The sequence below is a fragment of the Heteronotia binoei genome, chromosome 14, assembly GCF_032191835.1.
Source record: "Heteronotia binoei isolate CCM8104 ecotype False Entrance Well chromosome 14, APGP_CSIRO_Hbin_v1, whole genome shotgun sequence".
Lineage (NCBI taxonomy): Eukaryota > Metazoa > Chordata > Lepidosauria > Squamata > Gekkonidae > Heteronotia > Heteronotia binoei.
Genome location: NC_083236.1, coordinates 70,985,248 through 71,011,284, shown reverse-complemented (window position 1 = coordinate 71,011,284; position 26,037 = coordinate 70,985,248). Strand labels below are relative to the sequence as shown.

General features: G+C 54.8%; 2 protein-coding genes and 1 non-coding gene across 3 annotated transcripts; 2 read left to right on the top strand and 1 right to left on the bottom strand.

Moving 5' to 3' along the window:
* Positions 1–215: 215 nt before the first annotated feature.
* On the bottom strand, positions 216–12,419 carry GAS8 (growth arrest specific 8). The gene is made up of 10 exons (XM_060254329.1): positions 12,306–12,419; positions 9,598–9,795; positions 9,271–9,477; positions 9,105–9,159; positions 7,910–8,115; positions 7,446–7,613; positions 6,621–6,707; positions 4,695–4,904; positions 2,088–2,153; positions 216–526 (listed from the first exon to the last, which is right to left on the bottom strand). Exons 1-10 carry the CDS (start codon positions 12,318–12,320, stop codon positions 377–379), a joined length of 1,362 nt encoding a protein of 453 aa, XP_060110312.1. The 5' UTR covers positions 12,321–12,419; the 3' UTR covers positions 216–376.
* A 508-nt stretch (positions 12,420–12,927) lies between these two features.
* Positions 12,928–13,002, top strand: TRNAT-UGU (transfer RNA threonine (anticodon UGU)). The gene has a single exon. It is a non-coding gene; the product is annotated as a tRNA-Thr (tRNA).
* A 1,316-nt stretch (positions 13,003–14,318) lies between these two features.
* On the top strand, positions 14,319–26,005 carry DBNDD1 (dysbindin domain containing 1). The gene is made up of 5 exons (XM_060253870.1): positions 14,319–14,526; positions 15,813–15,914; positions 21,955–22,095; positions 22,219–22,359; positions 25,743–26,005. The coding sequence occupies exons 1-5, from the start codon at positions 14,319–14,321 to the stop codon at positions 25,910–25,912; spliced, it is 762 nt and encodes a 253-aa protein (XP_060109853.1). The 3' UTR covers positions 25,913–26,005.
* Positions 26,006–26,037: the final 32 nt, after the last annotated feature.

Below are 26,037 nucleotides of genomic sequence, written 5' to 3'. Positions count from 1 at the left end.
GAGAGAGCTCTCACAGCAGCTGCCCTTTCAAGGAGAGCTCTGGCTGACCCAAGGCCATTCCAGCAGTTGCAAATGGGGGAGTGGGGAATCACACCCGGTTCTCCCAGATAAGAGTCCACACACTTCACTGCTACACCAAACTGGCTTTTTCCAAGCACTCTGGAACTAGAAGGGGGAGGCAGAGGGTGAAAAAGGCTGCCTTTGCAGAGCCAGTGTACAAACCACCCTTGCAGGGTCTATTTAATGCAGAGGAAAGTTGACTGGGCCAGCCCAGTCCCAGCCTTGCGCCGTCCTCAGCCCCCGGAGGGCGAAGAAAGACGTGTGGTGCTCTGGCTGGACGCCTTCTGGAGGAGAACACGGAGGGGGTGGGGGGCTGCTAGGTGGGGGTCGAGACAAGTCCAGCAGGGCCTTGGCCCAGAATGTGGCCCACCACGGAGGTCTCCAGTGGCTTGAAGCCCAGATTGTCCAAGGGGATCCCAAAAGCTGTCAGCTTGGCCTCGTAGGTCCGCAAGAGGTCGTTGTGCGCCTGCAAGAGGGGGTGGGGGAGAGAACAGGAGGCTGCAGTTGAGGGAAGCACTGAGGCAAAGAACAACGTCAGCAACCATCATCTGCTACGTGTAGATTTCCTTTTGCCTCATTCTGCTCTGGATCACTTCAGAATGCAGATCAAAGAATCCACACAAGGGGACTAGATACTGATGGGGGGGTGGTTTCCCCTTTTATAAACCTGCGGGAACCCACGGGTTTGCAGATGAACCCAAAAGTTAATTAGAAACAAACTGGAGAAGCGACATCTCTGCTTGTGTAGGCCCTGCAGCTAAAAAATATCGAGTGAGACCACAGTCAACATTATAAGTGGCAGGATGGGGAGGGGATGGCTGTGGAAGCTCTACGAGGGGTCGCAGCAAGAAGAAGAAGAAGACTGCTGATTTAGCCCCTGCCTTTCTCTCTGAATCACAGTCTCAGAGTAGCCTAAAATCTCCTTTCCCTTCCTCCCCCACAACAGACACTCTGTGAGGTAGGTGGGGCTGAGAGAGCTCTTACAGCAGCTGCCCTTTCAAGGACAACTCCTGTGATAGCTATGGCTGACCCAAGGCCATTCCAGCAGGTGCAAGTGGAGGAGTGGGGAATCAAACCCGGTTCTCCCAGCTAAAAGTCCACACACTTAACCACTACACCAAACTGCTTTGGTGGGAAGGGTGGGATATAAATTAAAAATTTATTATTATTATTATAAACTGGCTCCGCTGAAGATGGGAGGAGGAGATGCTGCTGGCAGCCAGATGAAGCAGGGGCCTGTGAGAGAAGCTTAGAGCAGAGGGTGGCCTTTCCACTCCGCCTCCTTCCCCCAGCTACTGTAGGCTGGGGTGTGGGTGTGGGTGTGCCTGGGCTTGGAGCAAAAGGCCTGCCTGGCAGTCTTGCCTACGCCTCCCCTGCCTCCATCAGCTGGCTCCTCTACAAGCAGTCTGCACTTTCGACTGCAGCCCCCTCCAGTGACTGGCCCTGTTGGCTCCAGGGAAAAGAAGCAGGGAGGAAAAGGGGCCAGTGGGGAGAGGGGGAGAGACGGGGCTTCCTCTCTCACGCAAGGTTGTACAGGTCTTCCTCTGCATGTGTCTGTGTTCATGATGCCTCTACGCGCAGAGGACTCTCCAGGCTAGCCTGTGTAATGATGACTTCCCATTCCCAAAATGTCTCCAAAGAGAAGGAAAAGGGCAAATGAGATGACCCGGACTACGTTTGGAGGAAATGCCAAGACCAGCAAAGGCTGACTAGGTTTAAAAAAAATGAACCAAAGGGCGGACGGAATTCAGGGAGGTAAGTTTCTAAGCGGCCCAGGGAAGGAAAGGGAGAAACTTCGCTCTCAAATTATTAACAGCCGAAAAAGGAGAGGAGGCCTCTCATCTTGGCCAGCCACCGGGATCGGTTGTGACCCAAAGCTTTAGCAAAATTAAAAGGAAGTGCTTCTTCCGACTGTTCCAGAGGCTCTTTAGCAAAGGACCCAAGGCCAAGCGTCTGGATCTAAAGGGTCCCTTTCCCTGCCTCTCCCAAGACCCTGATGCAGGTCTCTCCGTGAGCCCCTCCCTCACCTTGCACACTCGGGCCAGCTCATACTGCAGGTCCTTGATGGCACTGTTCTTGGAATCCAGGACGTCCTGGGGAGGAAGAAGACCACCAGAAGCACATTAAGACATGACGCGGCACAGGGCAACTGGCTGGTGTGCGATAGGCAAAGCTGGCTACCTTCTCTGCCACAGCCCTGCAACGGCATCTTTCCCCTCTGCAAATCCTGCACCCTAAATATGGCCCACCTCCAGACAGACTGCAATTCCCGACTGGTCTTCCTCAGGCCTCTGAGAGGGAGCGTCCTTAGCAGCACCCACCCCCCACTGCCACGGCTCTGTCTGCAGCTCTCATTTCCTCGTGACTGGAAAGCAGAGCTGCTTCAGGATTCCACTCTGCATACAAGCTGCCCAATCCCCAACTCACACAGCATGATCACAAGGGAACAAAATGCACCAAAAGGAGATTCTGCAGGCTGCCCTGGCTCTCTCTGTTCCCAAGAACCCAAGACCCCTCAATGTGTTGCAAGTGGCCAGGGCTCATCCCATAACCTCTCCCCCGCTCGGACAGAGGGAGCGGAAATCTGCAACCCAGAGCTGCCAACATTGCAATATCTTGGTGCGGGACCCGATACCTGGATGGAGTACCATGCTGGAAAGTGCCTCTGGATATATGGCTCAGTGGTGGAGCATCTGCTTGGGAAGCAGAAGGTCCCAGGTTCAATCCCCAGCATGTTCAACTCAAAAGGGTCCAGGCAAGTAGGCGTGGAATACCTCAGCTTGAGACCCTGGAGAGCCGCTGCCAGTCTGAGTAGACAAGACTGACTTTGATAGACCAAGGGGGTCTGATTCAGTATAAGGCAACTTCATATGTTCATATTAGGAAAGAAATGGTGGCTCAGTGGTAGAGCATCTGCTTGGTAAGCAGGAGGTCCCAAGTTCAATCCCTGGCATCTCCAACTAAAAAGGGTCCAGGCAAGTAGGCGTGAAAAACCTCAGCTTGAGACCCTGGAGAGCCGCTGCCAGTCTGAGTAGACAAGACTGACTTTGATGGACCGAGGGGGGTCTGATTCAGTAGAAGGCAGCTTCATATGTTCATATGCCTGCTGTACAAATAGCAGTTGAGTGCAGCGCTTTTTGGGGGGTGGGGGAAGCAGCTGGTGCAAGGAGGCACCAAGCCACGGGAAGGAAATCTGCGGAGATGCTTCTCCAATTACTGGCGCCTGCCAGAGCCTGGAATGTGGACGCTGCTCAGTCCCTTCCCCAGGCAGACGTCTCCTCTGCAGAGGCTGCCCTGGAAAGGAGTCTGGGGTGTCCCCGGCATTCCCTGGCCCTTGGATCTGAGGGCTGGCAGTGCGATGGGGGTGTGTGTGGGGAGGGGGGGATATTCTACTGAGCCAGCTCTCCGGCAAAGCGGCAAGAGGAGCATTCTGAAAGGGTGAGTAGCCCTTCTGGGCCTGAGACGTCCCAAGAGGCTGAGTGGCCAAAAAAAGAGAGAGCAGGGGCAGCTGGTGACTGTTGGATCCCAATAGAGTGGAAGAGGGCGAGATGAAGCTGGGCTGAGTCCTGAGGGCATCTAGAAGACTGAGAGCCCCAGAAGGTGTCAGCCTGATCAGGGCAGCGTGAGGCTCTCCCTCCTTCCAGCTGGGCAGCCCCACCCTGGAGCCCACAGCAGGGACGGCACTTGGCCCACTCATGCCTCGCTGGCATGCAGGGGGGGAGGCCGTGTGTGATTCCTGCTAAAGACCCCTGAACAACCCAGCACTATATTTCTGAAGATGGTACAAATCCGAGGGAAGGGAAAGGCACTCGGAAGGCTCCCTCCTCCTCAGCCCCCCACCCTGCAGCCTAGCCAGAAGGCCAAGATGCTGCACAGTCCACATCCCGTGAGGGACGTTCACACCACACAAAGAATGCAAAGAGCTGCTGGATCTTCTGCATGGCTTTCAATGCGAGGGAATGGTACGAGGCGGGTGTACGCCCTGTGTATCGGGGCCACAATGCAGGGGAAAGGGACTGAACCCTTCCTCCCTCATGTCATTTTCCCAACATCAGGCTCAGGCCACTGTTTAGCTCACAAAGGGAGAGGGACAGTTCAGCAGTATCCCTGCCTCCCTCCGCAAGCTTGAAAGGGGGAGGGGGGGCAACTCCTCCCTCCCCGACATTGCAGCCCTGGAGCTGCCATTTGCTGTGGAAATCTGCTCCTGGATCTCGCTCCGTCTGGTCACGAGCAAAAAGCCCACTCTGGGAAACTCTGCCACTCCTCCCGCTGTCCTCTCTCCCCGTGCCTCTCTCCAGCCCTTCAGTGGGATGCTGAACACAACCTCATGCCTCTGGACTACAACCGTGCTCCAGCGGGAGCTCAAAGGACGAGAGGCTTAAGAGGCCTGCCCTGAGCATGCAGAAGCTGGTGCCGGCCTGGTGTGCGAGTCCAGTCTTGCTCCTCCCGCTTCCTCCCCAAGCGACTTCTGTCCACAGCTCCCCAAAATACAATGTAAGAGACACCCTCCCCACTTCCTTTGCCAGAAGGTTGAGCTGACGCGCTGCGACTGCACCTGTCAGGCTGTCCACGGACCCCACCCAAAGCCGCCCCTCCGCACCCCAACAGTTTTTCCCCAAGGGGGCAGGCAGTACCTCCAGCTTCCGGGTGACCACGGTCAGAGCGCTGGGGTCCAGGTTGGAGGCCGCCAGCACCTCGTTCAGCTGCACCTCCTTCTTCTCCAGGATGTTGGAGAGGCCCTGCAGCTTCCGCTCCAGCAGCAGGTTCTTGAAGCCCGTTTTCTGCTGCACCTCGTTAATGGCTTTGGTGAACTTCTGGTAAAGCTCGTCTCGCTCAGCCTGAACCTGCAGCGGGGAGACACCCAACCAGCCGCACGCTTCAGAAGAGCTCCACAACAGGTCTTGTCCCAGAGCCCCGATGCTGGCCAATACGCTTTTGCTCGCACACATCAAATACTTTGGCCCGGGGCTTTTTCTAAGCAGGAATGCACAGGAACACAGTTCCGGCTGGCTTGGCAGCAGGGGGTGTGGCCTAACATGCAAAGGAGTTCCTGCTGGGCTTTTTCACAAAAAAAGCCCTGCTTTGGGCAGGTGAATGAAAGCACCAATGAAAGCCAATTTTGAAGAGTGAGCAAACAGGTTAAAACCTTTCCTGCCAAACTCTTCCCTTCCCCTCCACCAAATGAAAAGGGCTTGCCACAGAGGCCAAAGGAAGGGCAGCTGCAGAGGGGGTCTCTTCCACGGGGAGGGCAGGAGGGAGGCTCCCTGGCAGGCTCTGGGCCCCTGCCTCTCCTGAGCATCTTCTCCAAGGAAGCGGTGTTCGGCAAAGGAACGGAGCCAACACAGGCCTCACGCTTCTGGATCCATCAGCAAAGACACCTCCCCCCACATCTGCTGGATATTCCCATAGGGGCCAGCAATGCCTTGTCCTCAGCTGAAGCCCAGTAAGGAGAGGAAAGAAGAAGATATTGGATTTATATCCCACCCTATACTCTGAATATCAGAGTCTCAGAGCGGTCACCATCTCCTTTACCTTCCCCGCCCCCCACAAGAGACACCCTGTGAGGTGGGTGGGGCTGAGAGAGCTCTGACAAAAGCTGCCCTTTCAAGGACAACTCTGCCAGAGCTCTGGCTGACCCAAGGCCATTCCAGCAGCTGCAAGTGGAGGAGTGGGGAATCAAACCCGGTTCTCCCAGATAAGAGTCCGCACACTTCACCACTACACCAAACTGGGGAACGTTGAAGACGGCGAAGTAAGACCGGGACTCGCTTATCGACTTTTGTTACTGGCTCCAAATTGTGAGCTACTTTGAATTTACAGAGTAGTAGAAAAGCTAGGTGAAAACATTTCTACGATCAGACAATGGAGGGGGCAACGGGCACCCAGCAAGAGAACAGCATTCAGGGACAAAGCAGCATTGCGGGGGAGGGGCAATCTGACCCATTTCTCACAAGGGCACCCTCATTACAACCCGCTGGTTATCTTAATGGCGAGTTGCTAACGAGGTCCCCGATCACTGCGCAACTGCAGATGAGCCCCATGCGGGAGAAAGTCCCCCGGCCTGCTAGGAACTGAGCTGCAACCCCTGCATACAACACAGGAGGCCGGGCTGCTGAGTGGAGAACAGGAGAGTCCTTCCCTCTCCCTCTCCCTCCCAGGCACCCTTGCTCTCTTTGGGCAGCTGCTGCTGGAGACTGAACAGAGGAAGACATGTCGTTGCCCGGCCAAGCTTTCCCGGGAATTCTAAAAGACAACATCCCACCCCCCGGAAGGCACCAAGCCACACACTTGGCGCCACCTTTATTGTGGGTCCTCCCTGTGGAAAGCCAGGGACACAGAGAGCGAAAGCAGGAGATGAAGGGAAATGCCACAGTTCTCAGCACGAAACGCCTGGGGTTCCAGCACTGCCAGGGGGCAGGGGGGAGGGGCAGAGGGCTCAGGAAGCAGGCCTGGGTCTTCCCCTTGGCACAGCAGCCCAGCATGCCCACCGCTTCTGTCCCACCCGCCTGCCCAGCAAGACACAAATCAGACACACAGCAGGAGTCCCCAATAGGTCTCACCGTGCTGAATCTTTGCTCCAGCACTTCATGTTCCCACTGGAGATCCTTCAGTTCCTTTTGGGCGACTTTCAGGCGGGCCTGCGTGCTCTGGGGGAGGAAAGGAAAAGGTTAATACAGAAGTCGGGAGGTGTTTGTTCTACTCTAAACCAAGCAGCAAAAAAGAGAAAGAGAAGCACAAGGCAGTGGGGAAGGGAAGGCATCTGGAGGAGAGTTTCTCTCCACTTGTCCTCAGGTGTTACTCAACTACCTCAAGCTGCAAAGACCAGCTCTATGAGTTCTGGGGTGGACTTTGTTGGGTTTTTTCCAAACATGACAAAAACTGTGGCACATCTCAGCAGAACAACATGACACAGGAAGCAGCTGTGGTTCCTCCAGGCCAACATCTGTTTCACACAGTGGCCAGCCAGCTGCTCTGGAGGACCAACAAACAGGTAACACAGGCTAAGACCTTGTCAAGCATCGCTACAAGAATAAAACAGAGAAAAGGAGAATATTCTGAACCACTCTGGATTCCCATGTTGACAAAAAGTGTTGTATAAATGAAGTAAGTAACAACAAAAGAGATATCAGGCAACAGCAGAGATTAGCTGTCTTTGACACAGTACAAACGTGTCTGTCCAAAAGCCCCAAAAGTGAAATGCCTCTCCACCGGAACAGGACAGGACGTTCAATACAAGCGGTTAGTGGTTACATGGTGTGGCCTCCAGCTCAGGCAAAGCTCAGTGTATCTTAGCCCAATGTTTTCCCCAGTCTCACCCACAGAGGGCACTACTGAGTACAGCAGAGTGCAAGTGGGGAAGTGCACTGCAGAGCCCCGGGACTCACCACCAGAGAGATCTTGTCCTTCTCGTAGTGGGCCAGCTTCTTCTGCAGCTCGGCCACCTCTTCTCGGGCCCGCTGCAGCGGCTCTGTCAGCCGCTTGTTCTGTAGCAGCACCTCGGCCATCTCCTTCTCCAGGTGGTCCTCCTTCTTCTTCATCTCCTCCATCTGCTCCTGCACTCCCGGGCAGACACACAGAGGGCAAGGCATGTCCCTGGTCCTAGAGGCCAGCCCCTCACACCCACCCCAGCTGAGTTCCCTCCAACCCAGGCTGAGACTCCCCGGGGCAAAGGTCTCTCCCCCAGAGCCCAATGGAACTCATGACACACGGCAGCATCCCAGTCTTGGCAGTCTGGCTGCAGGGAAAAGGCCTTCCCTCGGGACCTGGGAGGCTCGGGGGAGGACTGTCCCAAAGGACCAGCAGCCAGACCAGACTTGCCCGTAGCGGGGTCAGGGAGGGCATGCTTTACCTTGAGGGTGTTGATGAGCGCCAGGTTGTTGAGGGTGACATCGTTGTAGTAGTTCTTGATGTCGCTGAAGGCCTTCTCGTGATTCTTCATCAGGGTGTTGATCTGCCCATTCTTCCTCTCCTCGATCTCGTGGATCTCCGTCTTCCTGCGTAGGTCGAGCTCATCGCGCAGCACCCGCATCTTCTTCTCGTACTTGGCCTCGATCTCTGGAGGAGCAGTGCCAGGCTGGCCTGACTGAGGGCTCAGCTGGCAAGGCTGCGGCCGAGGCTATGCCTGTCTCTACCAGGGGGCTGTGGGGGAAGAGGAGGTGGGGCAGGGTGCCTCCTAGCCCCACAGAGAGGGGTGGGCTGACAGGAAAGCCTCAGATGCGTGCAAAGACACTCCCGGCACAAGCACACAACTGTCTGAGGGAAGGGAGAAGGGTTGGCGGAGCTGGGCATCCTACAAGACCCCCGCTGTGTTTAAAGAAGCAGTGCTTTTGTGCCTACTGCATTCACCACTACTAGAGGGAGTTTAACTTGCCAGTATCTTGGAATAGTCTTTGCTTACATCTTTGGCACTTAAGAGTAATGCCTTGGCCATTCTTTTGGAGAACTGCAAGGCACACAGGACACAGAGTGCCACTGAAGAAGGGCCCTAGCCAGACTGACAATCTATGGCAAACCAAAAGAGCCAAGCTATCAATCAAAGGACAGCAACTACAGACACACACCCCCTTCAGCAATGGACAGATGTGGTTACGGGCACTTGGTTACTCGCTACAAACGTGGTTATTCGTTACAAATACCCACCCTTCCCCAAAATGGAGGAGAGGGGCTAAACTGTGGGGAAGCAGCTCCAAAGCTACTCGGCCTGTGGCCAAGAGGGCCTCAGAGCACCTTGACGACGATGACTGCAGATTTATACCCCGCCCTTCTCTCTGAATCAGAGACTCAGAGCGGCTTACAATCTCCTATATCTCCTCCCCCCCACAACAGACACCCTGTGATGTGGGTGGGGCTGACAGAGCTCTCCCAAAAGCTGCTCTTTCAAGGACAACTCCTGTGATATCTATGACTGACCCAAGGCCATTCCAGCAGGTGCAAGTGGAGGAGTGGGGAATCAAACCTGGATCTCCAAAATAAGAGTTCACACACTTAACCACTGCAGCACTGGCTCTCCTCATTGAACATGGACGGCAAACCCCAGAACTGACCTTTCACTTGTCTCTCAAAGTCAGAGCGGAGAGCAGTCATGTCCTCTTGTTGTTTCTGCCAGGGAGAAGAGGCTCATCAGGGGCAGACCTTGCCAACGGGCAGGGCTCTTCTTCCAGGGCTGAGGCCCGGGTGCCGCCAGAGGGGCCGGACTCCCCTGAGACGTACCAGCCGCAGATTCTTGACCACCATCTCATTGGCGAGCTCCTGCTCCTTCAGCTCCACCTTCAGGGTGCGCATGTCCTTGCGCAGCTCCATCTCCTGGGACCGGTGGTCCTTCTGGGCCAGCTTCATGGCCACCGTGCCCTCGGCCTTCAACTCAGTCAGGTTGTTCTGGTGCTCGTACAGCAGATGCTTCACTTTCTGCTTGTAAACCTGGGGGGAGAGGAACAGCCGACCGTCTACAACCAGGCAGGCCCCCTCCTCGGGGCAGAGGCAGAGAGAGCACAGAATCAGGCCCCCTCCCTCCCCCCCCCCCCCCCCCCCGCATCTTGCCTTGATCTCCACTTGGTGCCGCTCCTCGGCCTCCTCCATCTCCCGGTCCTTGTTGCGCAACTCCGCCTTCTTCTCATCGAGCTGCCGTCGAGTGATCTCCCAGAAGGTGTGGATCTTGTCCCGCTCCAGCTGGAAGTAGTTGCGCTCCTCCCGCTCACGGTCCAGCTCCTCCCGCAGACGCACAATGTGGTCCTCCAACTGCAAGGCCCACCAAGAGAGCGGTCAGCAGAAGGCAGGGCTGAGAGCTCCTACTCGCCAAAGCTGGTACCCTTAGGGGGATCTAAGGACTCTTTCTCCAACTATCCACGCCAAGGCCTTTTCCGGGACCTGGCACACGCTGCCGACAACTCCACTGCAGAAAGAATGCAAGGGTGCCTTCTACCACCTCCGGATCAAAAGCCCTCTCACCTTCTGGATTCTGCTGATCTGGCCTCACTAGTCCAGACTTCAGTTACTTCTGGACCAGACAACTGTAATCCTCTCTAGGGGGGCTGTCCTGGGGAACGTAAACTGGCACCCCGTGCAGCAGCATCCCTGCAGCCTGGTCTTGGGGGAATGAGCTAATTAACATCAGAAGACCCCGGCTGAGTCAGACCCATGAGCCACGTAGTGCAACATCCGGTCTCACACAGCAGCCAACCAGTTGCCCTGGAGGGCCAAATGAAGAAGGACAGAGGCCAAGGTCTTCCCCTGATGTTGCCTCTTGGCTCTGGGATTCAGAGGTTTACTGCCTCTGGACAGGGAAGTTCCCTTCAGTCACCAGTAGCTACTGACAGACCACTCCTTCAAGCATCTGTCTAATCCCTTTTACAGCTGGTTATTCCTGTGGCCATCGCTATTTCCTCTGGCACAGAATTCCACTCATTGTCTAAGAAGGTATCTTCTTTTTTACAATAATCCTATAACACAGTGATGCTAATATGTTTCCTGGAAACAATTGAAGGTGCTTGTCAACTAAACGCATACAGAAGAACGTTCCAAAAGCATCTTTGGAAGAAAAGCAAAACCTTTTCTCTAATGCTTTGAAATAACCATGCTTGAAACCTAAGGAACTGGAAGAAGGGTGCTTGCACACAGAAGTTTATACCTTGAATAAAACTTTCTTGGCCTCAAAGGGGCCGCTCAATTTAAACTGTGTTCGTTCTCCAAACTGTACTTTTAGCTACATGAGCAGCTCATTTTTAAATAACATGGAGCAGGGCACAGTGGAAGCAGGAAGGGACCCAACCTCTGCAGATAAGGATGACCTCTAGAGCTGGCTGCTTCTGGCTCAGAGCCACAGCATCCAAGCAGGGCTTATTAGAAACACTTGAGGACAAGGAGGGAAGCCCAGAAGCCAGGTAGGACGACAACAAGGACCAGACAGTCTCCATGGTCTCCGTGCCCTTGGCTAGAGGGACCAAAATCCATGTTGATCGCCCATTTTATCATTTGAGATTTTACAGAAGATGAAGTAGTAAAATCTCAAATGGTAAAATGGGCAATCAATATAAATAAAGAAATACAGATGGAACAATGGGAGTACTTATGGAAGAACTCTATGAAGATATCAACATGTAATAATATAAAAGAAAACTGTTTTAAAATGCTTTACAAGTGGTATATGACACCTAAGAAACTGTCAAAAATGAACAATCAAGTGTCGGATAGGTGTTGGAAATGTAAAAAAACATGAAGGATCTTTCTACTATATGTGGTGGACTTGTGAAATGGCAAAACAATTTTGGCAAGTGATTCAGTAAGAGATTTCAAATATTTTGGGATATAACATTAAGAAGGCACCAGAACTCTTTTTGTTGGGATTACAAATGGAAAAATTTCCGAAACAAGATAGAACGACAATTTGGTACATGCTTTCAGCTGCAAGTACATTATATGCAGAGATGTGGAAGCAAGATAAAATACCAGAAAAGTGGGACTGGATTATTAAAGTTATGCACTGAAGTGAAATGGACAAGCTTACAAGAATCTTAAAACAACATGATTTAGAGAAATTCAAAACTGAGTGGGGAAAATTTCAAAAATATGTTGAAAAACAATGGAAAGTTAAAGGACATTTGGTGATTTTGATAACAGTTGAATGCTAGAGAGATAACGAATGGACTACAGTTAATAAATGAAACATTAACTTTTTTATTCTTTTTAACTTAGTTTGATAAGACTTATAGTTAAAAGGAAAAGTTATTCTATTATAGGTATATTATAGTGTTTTTTGGGTTTTTTATGAAGATTCTTAAATTGAAAATTACCTTTTAGTTTGTTTAGTAATTTTTAAAATGCACAGGTGGAGGTCACGAAAAGGGGGGGAGGGAGGTGGAAAATGTAATGTATTGGTATGAAGTTTTAATTAATAGACAAATATTATTGTTACAATATATTGCAGAATAATAACATTGTTTATACATTTAAAAAAATATATCCAGGGCAAGGACTTCCTACATCACTGCCCCAAGATGAAACATCAGAATGGCCAGAAAAGGCAGATTCCACAAGCAGTAGTGGGATGAGGGAATCTCTCAATGGCTCTTCCTATATAGTTCCGGCTAGGTTTTTCACCCAGGTTAACTGCAGCAACAGACCAATCCTCAATGCAAAATTCCAGAGCATTTTTACAACCTTGTGTAGGAGTTTTCCTGTCAACAAGGCTTGGATTGTTCTTCCGAGGTTGCTTTGCTCAGCTGTTGTCGCCCCCCCCCCTTCATTCTTACCTGCTCTTTGCTCATGCCCTCTGGAGGGAGGGCGTCTACCACTGGGGAGCTCTTCCCCGCTTTTTTCTTGCCACCGCCAGCCTTCTTCTCTCCAGCTTTCTTTTTAGGCGCCTGGGGAAGAAAGAGAGCAGCATCCAGCTCAGGGGTAGGGCTGGGGGGAGGGATGATGGCTCAGTGGTAGAGCATCTGCTTGGTAAGCGGAAGGTCCCGGGTTCAATCCCTGGCATTTCCAACTAAAAAGGGTCCAGGCAAGTAGGTGTGAAAACCTCAGCTTGAGACCCTGGAGAGCCACTGCCAGTCTGAGTAGACAAGACTGACTTTGATGGACCAAGGGAGGTCTGATTCAGTAGATGGCAGCTTCATATGTTCATATGAACAATGGATCTCCCAAAACCTTTAGGGGAGGGATGGTGGCTCAGTGGTAGAGCATCTGCTTGGTAAGCAGGAGATCCCAGGTTCAATCCCTGGCATCTCCAACTAAAGAGCGTCCAGCCAAGTAGGCGTGAAAAACCTCAGCTGGAGACCCTGGAGAGCCGCTGCCAGTCTGAGTAGACAATATTGACTTTGATGGACCAAGGGGGGTCTGATTCAGTAGAGGGCAGCTTCATATGTTCATATTTGGGGAGGGATGGTGGCTCAGTGGTAGAGCATCTGCTTTGTAAGCAGAAGGTCCCAGGTTCAATCCCTGGCATCTCCAACTTAAAAGGGTCCAGGCAAATAGATGTGAAAAATCTCAGCTGGAGACCCTGGAGAGCCACTGCCAGTCTGAGTAGCCAAGACTGACTTTGATGGACCCAGGGGGGGTCTGATTCAGTAGAGGGCAGCTTCATATGTTGTGTTACTAGGGGAGGGACAGTGGCTCAGTGGTAGAGCATCTGCTTGGTAAACAGCAGGTCCCAGGTTCAATCCCCGGACTCTCCAACTGAAAAGGGCTCCAGGCAAGTGGGCGTGGGAAAGCTCAGCTGCAGACCCTGGAGGCAGCTTCATATGTTCATGCCTCTGGCCGCCCCAACCCTTCCTAAAACCTCCGCGCAGCCAACCAGCCCGCCCGCCCTGCCCGCAGTGGGGTTGCCAGCCTCCAGGTGGGGCCTGGAGATCTCCCGCTTTGACAGCCAGCCCCTCCTGCAGGGCGATCCCGGCCGCAAGGAGCCCTCTGAGCGCGTGCAAAGCGCGCTTCTCTGCCCCGTCGGGGGACTCACCATTTCGGCGGCTGAAGAGGCCCCCCTCGTCGGCCGCCCTTTTTGGCGGAGTCTCCGCGTCGCCCGGCAACCGCCGCCCGGGTCTCGCGAGAGCTCGCTCGGGCCCGCCTCCAGCAGCCGGGGGCGGGGCTAGCTGGGCAGAGGCCCCGCCCCTCGCCCCGCCTCTTCTGCTGAGCCCGCGGCCGTCGGGGGGCTCCGGGAGCTGATCGGGAGCGCGGCTCCCCCCTCCGTGGGGCAGCAGCGCCGGAGCATCGCCGAGGGGAAGGGGCCTCCAGGGTCATCTAGCCCAACCGCGGGCCCGCCCAGACGGGGCGCACGTGGGGAGAGGCTGGCGGCAGCACCTCGGGGTGGTCCTCGCAACAGCCCTGCAGGGCGGGGGCGGCGCCTTTCCTTAGCCGGGGCTGCCCGCCCTCCAAGACTCCCTCGGCGGGCCGGCTCCAGCCTTGGCTGGGTCAGGAGGGAGCAGGGAGGGAGGCGCCCTGCTGCTGGACGGGGCGCTGCTCGCTCCGAGGCGGCCTGCCTGCCTGCCTGCCCCGGGCGCTGGAGGCTCGCCAGCCGGGGAAGGGAGGGGAGGGGAGGGGAGGGGCTCTGCGGCCGGCCCCGCCCCCTCTCCTCCTCCTCCCCCCCGTCGGGGCGCGGCTGCGGCTGGAGCTCGGGGCCCGCCCCTGTGGTCGGCGGCGGGGGCGCGGGGCTGTGCCCGGGGGCTGCTCCGGCGCGGCGGGCCCCTCCTGGCCGGCGATGAGCGCTGCTGCTGCTGCTGCTGCTGCAGTGGGCCGAGCGGAGGAGGCGGCGGCGGCGGCTGCAGCCCGGGCGGATGGAGGCGCCGGGAGGGCCCGCCACGACGGGTAAGGAGGACCCCGGCCGGCAGCGGCTTCTGCTGGACCCGGAGCGGGGGAGGCGAGGGTGGCAGAGCTGCAGCCAGCCGGGGAAGCCAGCCGAGCCCCTGCCCCGAGCAGCCCACCACCACAAGCCCAGAGGGGGAGCAAAGGGGCGTTGCTTGAGCTGCCTGAGCCTCCTCAGTGGTCAGGAAAGATGGCCCCTGGAGGACAGCTCCCCCCCAAAAAAAACCCCCCGGCAAGGTGGGACTACAAAGCCCCCCCCCGCTCCATCCATCCCTGGTGCGCCAGGCGACTTTGCAAGAGGGAAGGGGGGAGGGGCAGCCAGGTGTCTTCACCTGCCAGGCGCTGTTTGTGAGGTCATGGCTTGCACACCGCCTGGAAGGAGTTGTGGCTCTTTTGCACTTCAAGGGGAGGGGGCTCCTTGCACAAGATGCTGCACGAGGCAGCCCAGCCCAGCTGGCGTGGGGAAGCCCCCCAACATCTGGAAGCATGCAGGGCACCCCAGGACTGGCACAGCTGGAGTGCCCCGTGCAGCCACCACTGAGACCCAGAAGAGGTAAGGCCAGTAGCTCAGGTAGCAACGTGAACGCTGACTTTACCCCAGGGCAAGACCGTGGATTCTTTTCTGTGCCCAGTGCCCGCTGTGCCCAGTGCCCGCTGTTCTTCTGCCCTGTGGGGAATGCCCACCAGCACGAGAGCACTGCTGGCTTTAGGGCTCCAACCCAAAGTGTCCCCTGCTGAGCCAAACACCCTGCTGGCGTCTTGTGTCCTGCCGGATGCTAGACAACCCCCCTCCCTGGCAGACTGGCAGGACCTGCCCCACGGGGGGCCCTGAAGCCCCCGGCTCAATGATCACAGGCCCCACAGGCCACAGATTGGGTCACCCCACAGCCCCCCTCAGCTGAACAGACCCACAGACCGGCTGGCTTGGCTGCAGACCTTTCCCAGCGCTGGACACAGCCTCCAGACCCAAGAGCATCCCCCTGGACAGCTGTAGAGGTTTCCTCTCTCCCGTGAAAGGGTGCCAGCCAGCTGCCTGTGCTCTGGACACACCCACAGCTGTGGAGCTCTTGACTGGGGAAGGGGACATCCTCCTTTGCCAAGACCCTGGCTCTGCCGGGCAGCAGCTGTCTGGCTAGCCCCTAACCCTAACCCCCCGCCCCCTCCGATTAGGCTGTGAGTCAGCAGGGCTGGGAAGAGCCCCAATCCCTCGCGGCCCCTCCTTCAGTGGCCAAGCAGCGGGGGTGGGCCAGAGCAGGCGTGGAGAGCAGAGCCCGCAGTGCAGGGGGAGGGGGCTCCCAACGGGGGAGGCAGCCTGGAAGGCGTGGCTGGGAGGAGAGGGTGCAAAAGGCCTTTCTGAGGAGACGAGAGGGTCTGACTCCAGGAAATGTGGCTTCATGTACTCATCTGAATTCCCAGAAAACCTCTTTGCAGCCTGAGGGCTTGTGTCATTCTGTTTTTCCACCTAGCGCTAGCAGTGGTTGTGGTTAGAAGGCTGGACCGAAGCCAGAGGCCCAGGTTCAAATCCCCCAGTGACCTTGGCCCAGCCTCCGTCTCAGAGAGGAAGACAGGTGCCTCTGTGGAGGCTGCCTTGAGCTCCTTACGGAAAAGGGTGCAATAAAAGGGGGGGCGAGAGCTCTGGGGCTTGGCAAGCCCAGCACTTTCTTCTTGTTCCCCACCATGACCCAGCTGCTTTTTTTAAAGCAAGTTTCAAAACTTTGAAAATCTGAACCCAAATTCTGAGGTTTTGTCAAGGATGGAGAACTTCTTCACCTGGCTTCATTTCAGCTTCACTGGAGACCCAAGAGCAGGTCCAGTTGAACCCACCTGACTCCTTCGGCTGTCACCTGAGCGACTTTGAACCCAGCAGGCTCACAAAAGCTGATAGCTAGAATTCAACTTTGTTGATCTTGAAAGGGGCCACTAGACTCATTCTCTTGCAACCAACACAGCTGCCCACCTGGTCCCACATAGAGTTGGGAAGGGCTAACCCCACCCACAACCTACGTCTGTATGGGGGGCCACACCAAGGGCACTTTCCAGTGTCCCCCACCCCACTAAGAACTCACATCCAAGCAGCTTAAATACAGTTAAGCAAAGGGGAAAGGTTTATTGGGGGGGGGATAAATGCAAAAAACCTAGCTAGAGCAGGGAATGCATTCTCAAAAGAAGATCTTTGCATCATTCATGATGGTTCTCAGGAAAGTCAGTGCCCCATTAGTTAGAGAGCCACTTAGAACTGTGATCAGAACCAGTGGGTTGAAATTAAATCAAAAGAGTTTCCGGCTCAACATTAGGAAGAACTTCCTGACTGTTAGAGCAGTTCCTCAGTGGAACAGGCTTCCTCCTGGGGAGGTGGTGGGCTCTCCTTCCTTGGAGGTTTTTAAACAGAGACTAGATGGCCATCTGACAGCAATGAAGATCCTGTGAATTTAGGGGGAGGTGTTTATGAGTTTCCTGCATTGTGCAGGGGGTTGGACTAGATGACCCTAGAGGTCCCTTCCAAGAACATAAGAGAAGCCATGTTGGATCAGGCCAGTGGCCCATCCAGTCCAACACTCTGTCTCACATAAGAGAAGCCCTGTTGGATCAGGCCAGTGGCCCCTCCAGTCCAACACTCTGTGTCACATAAGAACATAAGAGAAGCCCTGTTGGATCAGGCCAATGACCCATCCAGTCCAACACTCTGTGTCACAGAAGAACATAAGAGAAGCCCTGTTGGATCAGGCCAATGACCCATCCAATCCAACACTCTCTGTCACATAAGAGAAGAACATAAGAGAAGCCCTGTTGGATCAGGCCAATGGCCCCTCCAGTCCAACACTCTGTGTCACATAAGAACATAAGAGAAGCCCTGTTGGATCAGGCCAATGGCCCATCCAGTCCAACACTCTGTGTCACAGAAGAACATAAGAGAAGCCCTGTTGGATCAGGCCAGTGGCCCATCCAGTCCAACACTCAGTGTCACATAAGAACATAAGAGAAGCCCTGTTGGATCAGGCCAATGGCCCCTCCAGTCCAACACTCTGTGTCACATAAGAACATAAGAGAAGCCCTGTTGGATCAGGCCAATGGCCCATCCAGTCCAACACTCTGTGTCACAGAAGAACATAAGAGAAGCCCTGTTGGATCAGGCCAGTGGCCCATCCAGTCCAACACTCTGTGTCACATAAGAACATAAGAGAAGCCCTGTTGGATCAGGCCAGTGGCCCCTCCAGTCCAACACTCTGTGTCACATAAGAACATAAGAGAAGCCCTGTTGGATCAGGCCAGTGGCCCCTCCAGTCCAACACTCTGAGTCACAGAAGAACATAAGAGAAGCCCTGTTGGATCAGGCCAGTGGCCCCTCCAGTCCAACACTCTGTGTCACACAGTGGCCCCCCCAAAAAAAATCTGCTCTCAGCTTCAGCTGTTGCTTATCACGAAAAGCCCCTCAGCCGCACAGGCAAAGCCCTCCCTGGGTCAGTGGTTTTTGGAGGGAAACTCAAGGCAGAGAGTTGTGTGTCGCCTTCAAGAGGAAGATGTTTTATTGTTTCTCAAAAAGGACGTTGCAGAGCTGGAAAACTTGCCGAAAAGAGCCACCAAGATGATTAGAGGGTTGGAGATTCAAGGACTTTCCAGTTTAGAAAAGAGGAGGAATGATAGAGATTTGTAAAGTGATACAGAAGGGTAAAGAGGATTTTTTCTCTCTCCCAAAATACTAGAATTTAAGGGCATCCAATGAAGCCAATAAGTTCAGGGTGGATAAAATGTACTACTTTACACAGACAATGATTCAAATGTGGAAGTCACTGCCAGAGGATGTAACGATGGTCACAGGAGTCAACAGCTTTCAGAGGGGATTAGACAGATTTGTGGAAGAGAGGTCTATCAGTGGCGGCTAGCTGTGGTGACTGAGGGGAACCTTCACTTTCCGAGGCACAAAAAACTCTGAATCCCGGAGCCAGAAGGCAACACCAGGGGAAGGCCTCAGCCTCTCTGGCCTGACGTTGGCCCTCTAGAAGAACTGGTTGGCTACTGTGTGGAACAGGATGCTGGACTCAAAATGAGCACCTCGTCTGATCCAGCAAGGCTCTTCTGATGTTCTTACTGGAGCATGAACTTTAGTGGGCTCAACTCTAGAAAAGCATCTGCCACGCAGGGAGGTGTTGTCCTCATTTTGGAAGAGGCACAACACGTGCCGCTCTCTGCAGCCTCCAAGGGATGGCAAATCCCTGCACACCTTGTGGCAAAGCGGCAGTCCTCTTTGCAACGAGGCTGAAGGCTGCCTTTCCCCTGTGCCACAGAGAGGAACATTTCAACTCTCCCCCCGCATTCGATTGGAAATCCATGATGAACTCCACCCTTGCCACAGCCGGGCCTGTGCTGGGGAGAGAGGCAGCCAGGAAACAAAAGGACCTTTTACTCTGCTCATCCAGCGTGCAGAGATGCCCCAGCAGAAGTCTGACAATAACAGCCCATCTGCCCATCTGTGCAGCCCAGCCGGCCTGCCACCAGAGAAGAAGGGCTTTTGCTCCTGGGCTCCTTAGCGTCTCTGAGCAGGGCCCTCGGAGCTTGTTTTCAATGCTAGGATTCACCCTGGGAACATCTTGTGCTAATTAGCAATTTCTGGACAAACGCACTGTGAATACAGATTTCAGCTGCAGAGATACTCTGGATTCTTTAATATTTGCTGGAGCAAGGAAGCAAATGTGGGAAGAGAGGGACTAGTGTATTGATGAGAGGGGAACAAGGATGCAGCCAATGGGATCTGCTGAGGGGGAGGGGCGGTGGCTCAGTGCTAGAGCATCTGCTTGGTAAGCAGGAGGTCCCAGGTTCAATCCCCGGCATCTCCAACAAAAAAAGGGTCCAGGCAAATAGGCGTGAAAAATACCCCCTGGAGTTTGAGACCCTGGAGAGCCGCTGCCAGTGAGTAGACAAAACTGACTTTGATGGACTGAGGGTCTGATTCAGTATAAGGCAGCTTCATATGTAAGCTGCCCTGAGCCCGCTTCGGTGGGGTAGGGTGGGATATAAATTAAATAAATAAATAAATAAATATGTATGTACACCAGCTTATGGGGAGCAGAGAGGGCCTGTGTGCATGCACTGCTTGAGAAGTCATGGCAGAAGGGCTTGTTTCCTTCCTGGGTGTACTTGTAAGGAATCCTGGAATGTGGCACCAACATCCTCTTTGCCAGAGGGGGAGGGGGGCACACGGGTGGGGGCGCTGCCAGTTGTTTCTGGTGCAATATGCTTATTCCTGTGGAATGCCTGAGAATTGGCACAGATTTTTTTTGTGGGGGAGGGGGAGAAGAAGAGTGTACGTATCCGGATTTGGCACAGTGCATGAGCCAGAGAGAGATTTCCCAAGGGCCTGCGTGGCACCATCTGACCAGTAAGAGTGGTTCTTTTTTTGTGGGATGGCACACGCCATGGGCAAGGAGAAGAAGGCACAAGAGAGCAGGTGTCTGTCCTAATTGCCAACACTGGGCAAAGCTGTCAACTGATCAAAAGTCTTGATGTCATCTCCAGGGGGTATTTTGATGGAGCACTTTCTTCCAGGGCACCAACCAATCTGACTCCATGGTCTGCTGCCCGCTGGATTCCTCCTGACACCGCTTGGATTGCCAGCCTCATGGGGGGGAAGAGGTGGAGTTCTCCAAGGATATTTATAGCTGATCTCCAAACAAGAGAGATCTGTTCCCCCGGAGAGGACTGGCTGCCCCTGAGAAGCCCCCTGCCCTCCCCACCCTCCAGTTTCCAGGAATTCCCCAACGCAGGCGCCACTGGTCAGTCTGTCAGCACCTAAGGGCTCCGTTCCTTTTGTGCTTGTCTATAATCCCAAGGAAATGCTCCCCCAAGAAATGTTCCTCTCACTGTGTGTGCAGTGGAAGCAGTTGGGCTTCGCCGTGTTGCTGTGCTGTCGCTCACCGGGGGGCTTGTTAAAATCTCAGTCCTGAATCATTCCAGAGTGCAAAACTGTTGGGCTGCAGGTGTGCAGGAAGCCCTTCCATCATCTGCGCCCACCACTCACTTAAGAGGACGGCTTGTCTCTGGCCTGTCTCGGAGCCGCATCCTCTGACCGCCCTTCTGGTCAGCAGTACTTTCTAAAGAAGGAGGAAGGTCGTGCCGCGGAGGAGGCTTGGAGGCTCACCTTCCCGCTTCTATTCGTATCCTTTGTACGGAGGAGGAGGTTGGCCTCCTCGCTGAGAGTCGGCTCCTTGAGTCTCCTTCGGGATGGACAAGCAGACCAGCCTGTCCTGGAGTCTTGCACGGCTGCCCTGCCCACGAGGAGCCTGGCCTGCCTACTAGCAGGTCAGGGCCAGGCCTGTAGGTCCGCCTCTTCCTCCCTCCCTCCAGACAGACAGAGGGGCCTTGGTTTGCCAGGTCTGCATGCTCCGGAACACGCCTGCCCTTTGTCTTTGCAGATGTAAAGGGTCCCCATTAACTGGATCCTGAGCAGGAACTCCACATTCTTGCTCCTCATCCCTTGGGGAGCCTGAAAGGAAATCATAGAGTTGGAAGGGATCTCCAGGGCCATCTAGTCCAACCCCCTGCACAATGCAGGAAACTCACAAACCCCTCCCCCTAAATTCACAGGATCTTCATTGCTGTCAGATGGCCATCCAGCCTCTGTTGAAAAACCTCCAAGGAAGGAGAGCCCACCACCTCCCAAGGAGGAAGCCTGTTCCACTGAGGAACCGCTCTAACAGTCAGGAAGTTCTTCCTAATGTTGAGCCGGAAACTCTTTTGGCTTAATTTCAATCCACTGGTTCTGGTCCTGCCTTCTGGGGCCACAGAAACAATTCCACACCATCCTCTAGAGGACAGCCCTTCAAGGACTTGGAGATGCCAGTCTTCTGTGATCCTTGCTCCTCTTTGTCCCAGGTTCCTCTTGCTGCTCTCTTAGGCCTGACTGACCGTGGAAAGAGCCTGGCCCCTGGGACTTGGCCCCCTGCCATGTTGCTGAAAGTCCCTCTCTGGGGAGGTTTCTGGGGACACCAGAGAGCAGAAGGCAAAGGTCATTTTGTAGAAAAATAGGTGGTGGAGCTCATCTAGGGATTGTTATGCAGCTGCACCTACTATTCAATGGACAAGGAGGTGGGACTCTCAGAAAGGTTCTGGAGCTGCGCTCTTGTGAGCTCCCACTGAATCTGAGGCCTGCCAGAAGGTCCCGGGGGTATCGTGCTGGGTGTTCACCGGGCCACACTGCAGGGGTGGGAAGCTCGATTTCAGTGCGAAGGACACAGTCCCGCAGGGAAGCGCTGCCACTGCTGAAAAGCTCTTAGCTGGATGGGAACGAGGGGCCCTTCTTCAGGCAGGGAGGGAGGTCTGCCTCTCTTGGGTCCTTTCTTGAGAACTCTGCCCTGGAGCTCAGAGGAGCACCGCAGCGCTCAGCAGCTCCCTTCCGCCCCGACAGGTCAGGCATGAAAAGCCCTTCAGGAAAGAAAGGGGCTCCATCACAAGAATTGCCGAGGGCCCCGTGGCTCCTCCCCAGAGAAAGGGGGCCCACTGCAGTCAGCTGCCCAGCGCCAGTGCCCACAAGGACCCGGGGGGGGTGGAAGGGTGGAGGTCACCCCGCTTGTGTCCTAAGCCCATCTTAATAAATGCTGCTTTTTGTGCTTTCAGCACTGACTGAAGAGGCCCAGATGCCAGAGCAAGCGACCCCCCTGCACGGATTGGTGGAAGAGCCCCCCTGCCCCCCCGCAGAAGAGGAAGGCGGGATCCCCATTCCCACGTCCGGGCTGCTGCAGGTGGCAGAGTGCAGGCGTGAGTACCAGGGCGGGCCAGGAGCCAGCCACGGCCACCCCCAGGGCCTGGCCCATCTGGAGCCCCTCTCCCAGCCCTCCCTGGGGCCCTGCTGACAGGCCCCTGCCCCTCTTGTCTCCTCAGAGCCCCTCAGCAGCGTCTCCTCCCTCGAGGTGCACTTTGACCTGCTGGACCTCACGGAGCTGACGGACATGTCTGACCAGGAGCTGGCCGAAGTCTTTGCGGACTCAGACGAGGAGAACGTGGCCGGTGAGGCCCCCGTGGGTAAGTGGGCCCACCAAGGCTGCTTTCAGTCCTTCCTTTTGCATCAAAGCAGCAGCTCCGAAGAAACAGTGCTTTGTTTTTGCAGCACCACAATAAGAGAAGATGATACTGGATTTATATCCAGCCCTATACTCTGAGTCTCAGAGCGGCTCACAACCTCCTTTACCTTCCTCCCCCACAACAGACACCCTGTGAGGTGGGTGGGGCTGAGATCTCTCCCAGAAGCTGCCCTTTCAAGGACAGAGTCTCAGAGCAGTCACAATCTCCTTTCCCTTCCTCCCCCACAACAGACACCCTGTGAGGTGGGTGAGGCTGAGAAAGCTTTTTACAGCAGCTGCCCTTTCAAGGGACAGTTCTGCAGGAGAACTCTGGCTGACCCAAGGCCATTCCAGCAGCTGCTAATGGAGGAGTGTTGAATCAAACCCAGTTCTCCCAGATAAAAGTCCGTGCACTTAACCATTACACCAAACTGGCCTTCCCTCCAGTCCAAGAGAGAAAGGGGGGGCTCTGCTATAAGGGGCTGCCCCTCCCTGCCGTTGATGTTCTTGGGGGGGGGGGGGCGTGTTTTGTGCCATCAGCTCACTTCCAACTTCCAGGGCTTGTATGAATTAATTGTATCCAAAATCTCTTCTCATTAACAGCCTTGCTCATGTTTTGCAAAATGAGGGCACCCTGTTAGGTATTAAAAATAGAACTTCTTTTGAAAAAGAAAACCTGCCAGTCAGTCGGGGTGCTTTTGAAGCTGACAAAAAGGCTTCTGTTGGTGACAGGTTGGTGGCCAGCCCTAGCCAGGAGCAGGGGGGCCTCTCCCTTTGGCTTTTGAGCCACAGAGGTCTGGCTGAGTCTAACCAACTTGTCCCGGCATCCTTCCACTCCCAGAACAGCTCATGCCAGTGGGGCTGTGGCTTTTGCAGCAAGGGGCCACGGTTAAGGGAGGACCCTGGGGCAAGAGCACTTTGGCTTCTGCTGGCCTCTTCTTGAAAGCCAGCTGATGGCTCTGCTCTGACACAAGACTCATCAGCCAGCTTTGGCCACCTGAGAATTGGCCTCAGGAACTTCTCTGCACCCCAAGTTTAAACTTGCAGGAGTGAGATAGAAGACTGGGGAGGAGCGGTGGTGGTGGGGGGCTGGAAGGGATGGTCATCTTACCTCTTCTCTCTCTTGGAAATTGCCCAACAGTTTTAAGGCTCATCACGAGAACCTTTCAGCAGCAGCCGAGAGACCTGTGGGTGGGCTCCAGGAGGCTGGGATAACAGTCATAGAGCCAGGGGTGGGATTCTAGCAGGAGCTCCTTTGCATATTAGGCCACACCCCCTGATGTAAATCCTCCAAGAGCTTACAAGGCTCTTTTTTGTAAGCTCCAGGAGGATTGGCTACATCAAGGGGGTGTGGCCTAATATGCAAAGGAGTTCCTGCTAGAATTCCACCCCTGCATAGAGCCAATCAGAAGGACTGCATTGACTTCGCTATAAATCTAGTCTGGTCTGCCTGGCCTGGATAGCCCAGCTGCAAGCCCGGTGATCTCATCAGATCTTGGAAGCTCAGCAGGGCCAACTGTGGCAAGTCCTTGCAGGGGAGACCTCCTTGGAACACCAGCATTCAGGAGGCAGGGGCAGGCTTTATTCAGCCACATCCCTGAATATCCTTCCGGTCCCCAGTAGCGGTCAGTCACCAGAGGCCACTATCACACACACACACAAAATGCAAACCAAAAATCTGGTCCGTTCTTAATCTTCATGCATCTCAAATATGTGAGTGGCTCAGATGGGATAGAAAGCAAAGCAGCACCATGTGCCCAAGGGGGCAGTTGCCCAGAGCCGACATGGTGTCTCTTTCGTTGCAACACCCAAAGCTGCTCTCTGCATTCTCTGCATTCAGGTGCTCTGTATTTGCTCATATCCACCTGGGTGTATTTTCCATTGTCATATATCTGATCTCTAAAGTCAGAAATTTAAAGGCCATCAGTTGGTGCACACAAGCACGGCTCTGAGGCCCAGATTCCATGGAAAATCCACGGCAGAAGGGTGCGTGTTTGTGCTGGGGGGAGTATCTGCAGAACTGAGACTTGTGCAGAGGCAGCTGCTGCCTGGGCTGAAGGGACACCTGAGCAGCAGGTGGCAGAGCGTGAAATCCACGGAGCGGAGCCTGCTTGGGGTGTGGCCCTGTGAAGGTGGCTGAGGAGACTCCACACACCATGCCATAAATCTCAGGAAAACTGATAAGCTTTGACAGGCAGGAAGGGAGCTGCACTTGGAAATGCCAAGGCATCACCCACGGGGGTTTGCGTCTTCTCTGCTTTGTTATCTCCTGGCAGAAGATGCTGACGCTCCTCCCCAGGGGAGGCTTGTGCAAAGGAGCCCTCCCGGCAATGGTGTGAGGAACATGTGGTGGCAGGGAATGGATTTGCTGTCTCCTTGTCTTCTGCTGGGGGAGGGGAGAGCGGCAGCAGCTGCAGCCCAATGACCAGATAGAGTGAAAATGCAAATCAGCCTTTGTGGTGGGAAAGTGTGAGCGGAGTTAATGAGCTGGAGGCTCTGCACACCGGGTGGGCTTTTTTGGGGGTGGGTGGGTAGGGGGCGCAGCTGGCTGCCCTGGGTGTGTGCAAAGGATACATCAGAGAATGCACGCAGAAAGAGGGGAGGGGAGGGGCTGTGGCTCAGGGAAGAGCCTCTGCTTGGCATGCAGAAGGTCCCAGGTTCAATCCCCGGCAGAAGCTCCAGTTACAAAGGAGCAGGCAGGAGGCGATGGAAAGGACCTTGGCCTGAGACTCCGGAGAGCCACTGGCAAGGGTGCCGCGCCGTCAGAGGCAGCTTCAGGTGTGTTTGTGTTCAAGGAGGGGAGCGGATCAGAGAATAATAAAAATAATAAAATAAAAAGAGAACTGCTAAAACCACTTTCGGTTCCCCGCCCTCTGCTTTTGTGTGGCTCAAAGCCCTCCTGTCACCAGTAAATCCAGACGGGCAGGGCCTGGTAGGGCTTTTGCCCAGCAAGGTTTCTGATTGGCTACTGGAGATTTGATTGACTAGGCAGACTTTTTTTTTTTTTAGAATGTTGGTTTGTCTCAAGCTGCCCCCAACAGCACAAGAATCTTTGCTGTGTGACGGAAGGTAAACTGCAGCAATGGTTTTATGGCTGGCTCTGACTCCTGCAGAGGCTATTTTCAGCCAGCTGTTTTGTGGCTGTGGTAGAGCGTCAGAGGTGCCTGGAGACTCCACAAGGTTGGGCAGCCCCAGCAGCAAGGTCCCAGGCAGGCCGAGTCCTTCACCTGGGAATGCCAGGGACCTTCTGCATTCCACGCTGTGCTCTTCAGCTTGGCCCAGAGAGGAGCTTTGAGGTGTGTCTCAGGTGTTCCTGCTAAGTTCTCCGTCTCCCTCTCTGTGCAGGTCTCCATCCCTCCTCCCATCCCCTCCCCCGGGCCGGCTACCTGCGCTCCCCTTCCTGGACGAGGTCAAAAGCAGACCAGCGGCGGGAGAAGAAACACCTCAGTGACTCAGAGCTCCAGGCCAGCCAAGAAGAGCCTTTCCAGCCTATGGAGAAGCCGAAGGAAGACTAAGAGGAGGCCGGAAGCCAGACCCAGGGGCCCGAGTTCTCTCTTGCACTAGCCACAAATGCCAGGCTGTTTGTGACCTTCAAAGACCTTCAGTCCCCTCCCCCCACAGACCTCCCTGTGGTTCCTGG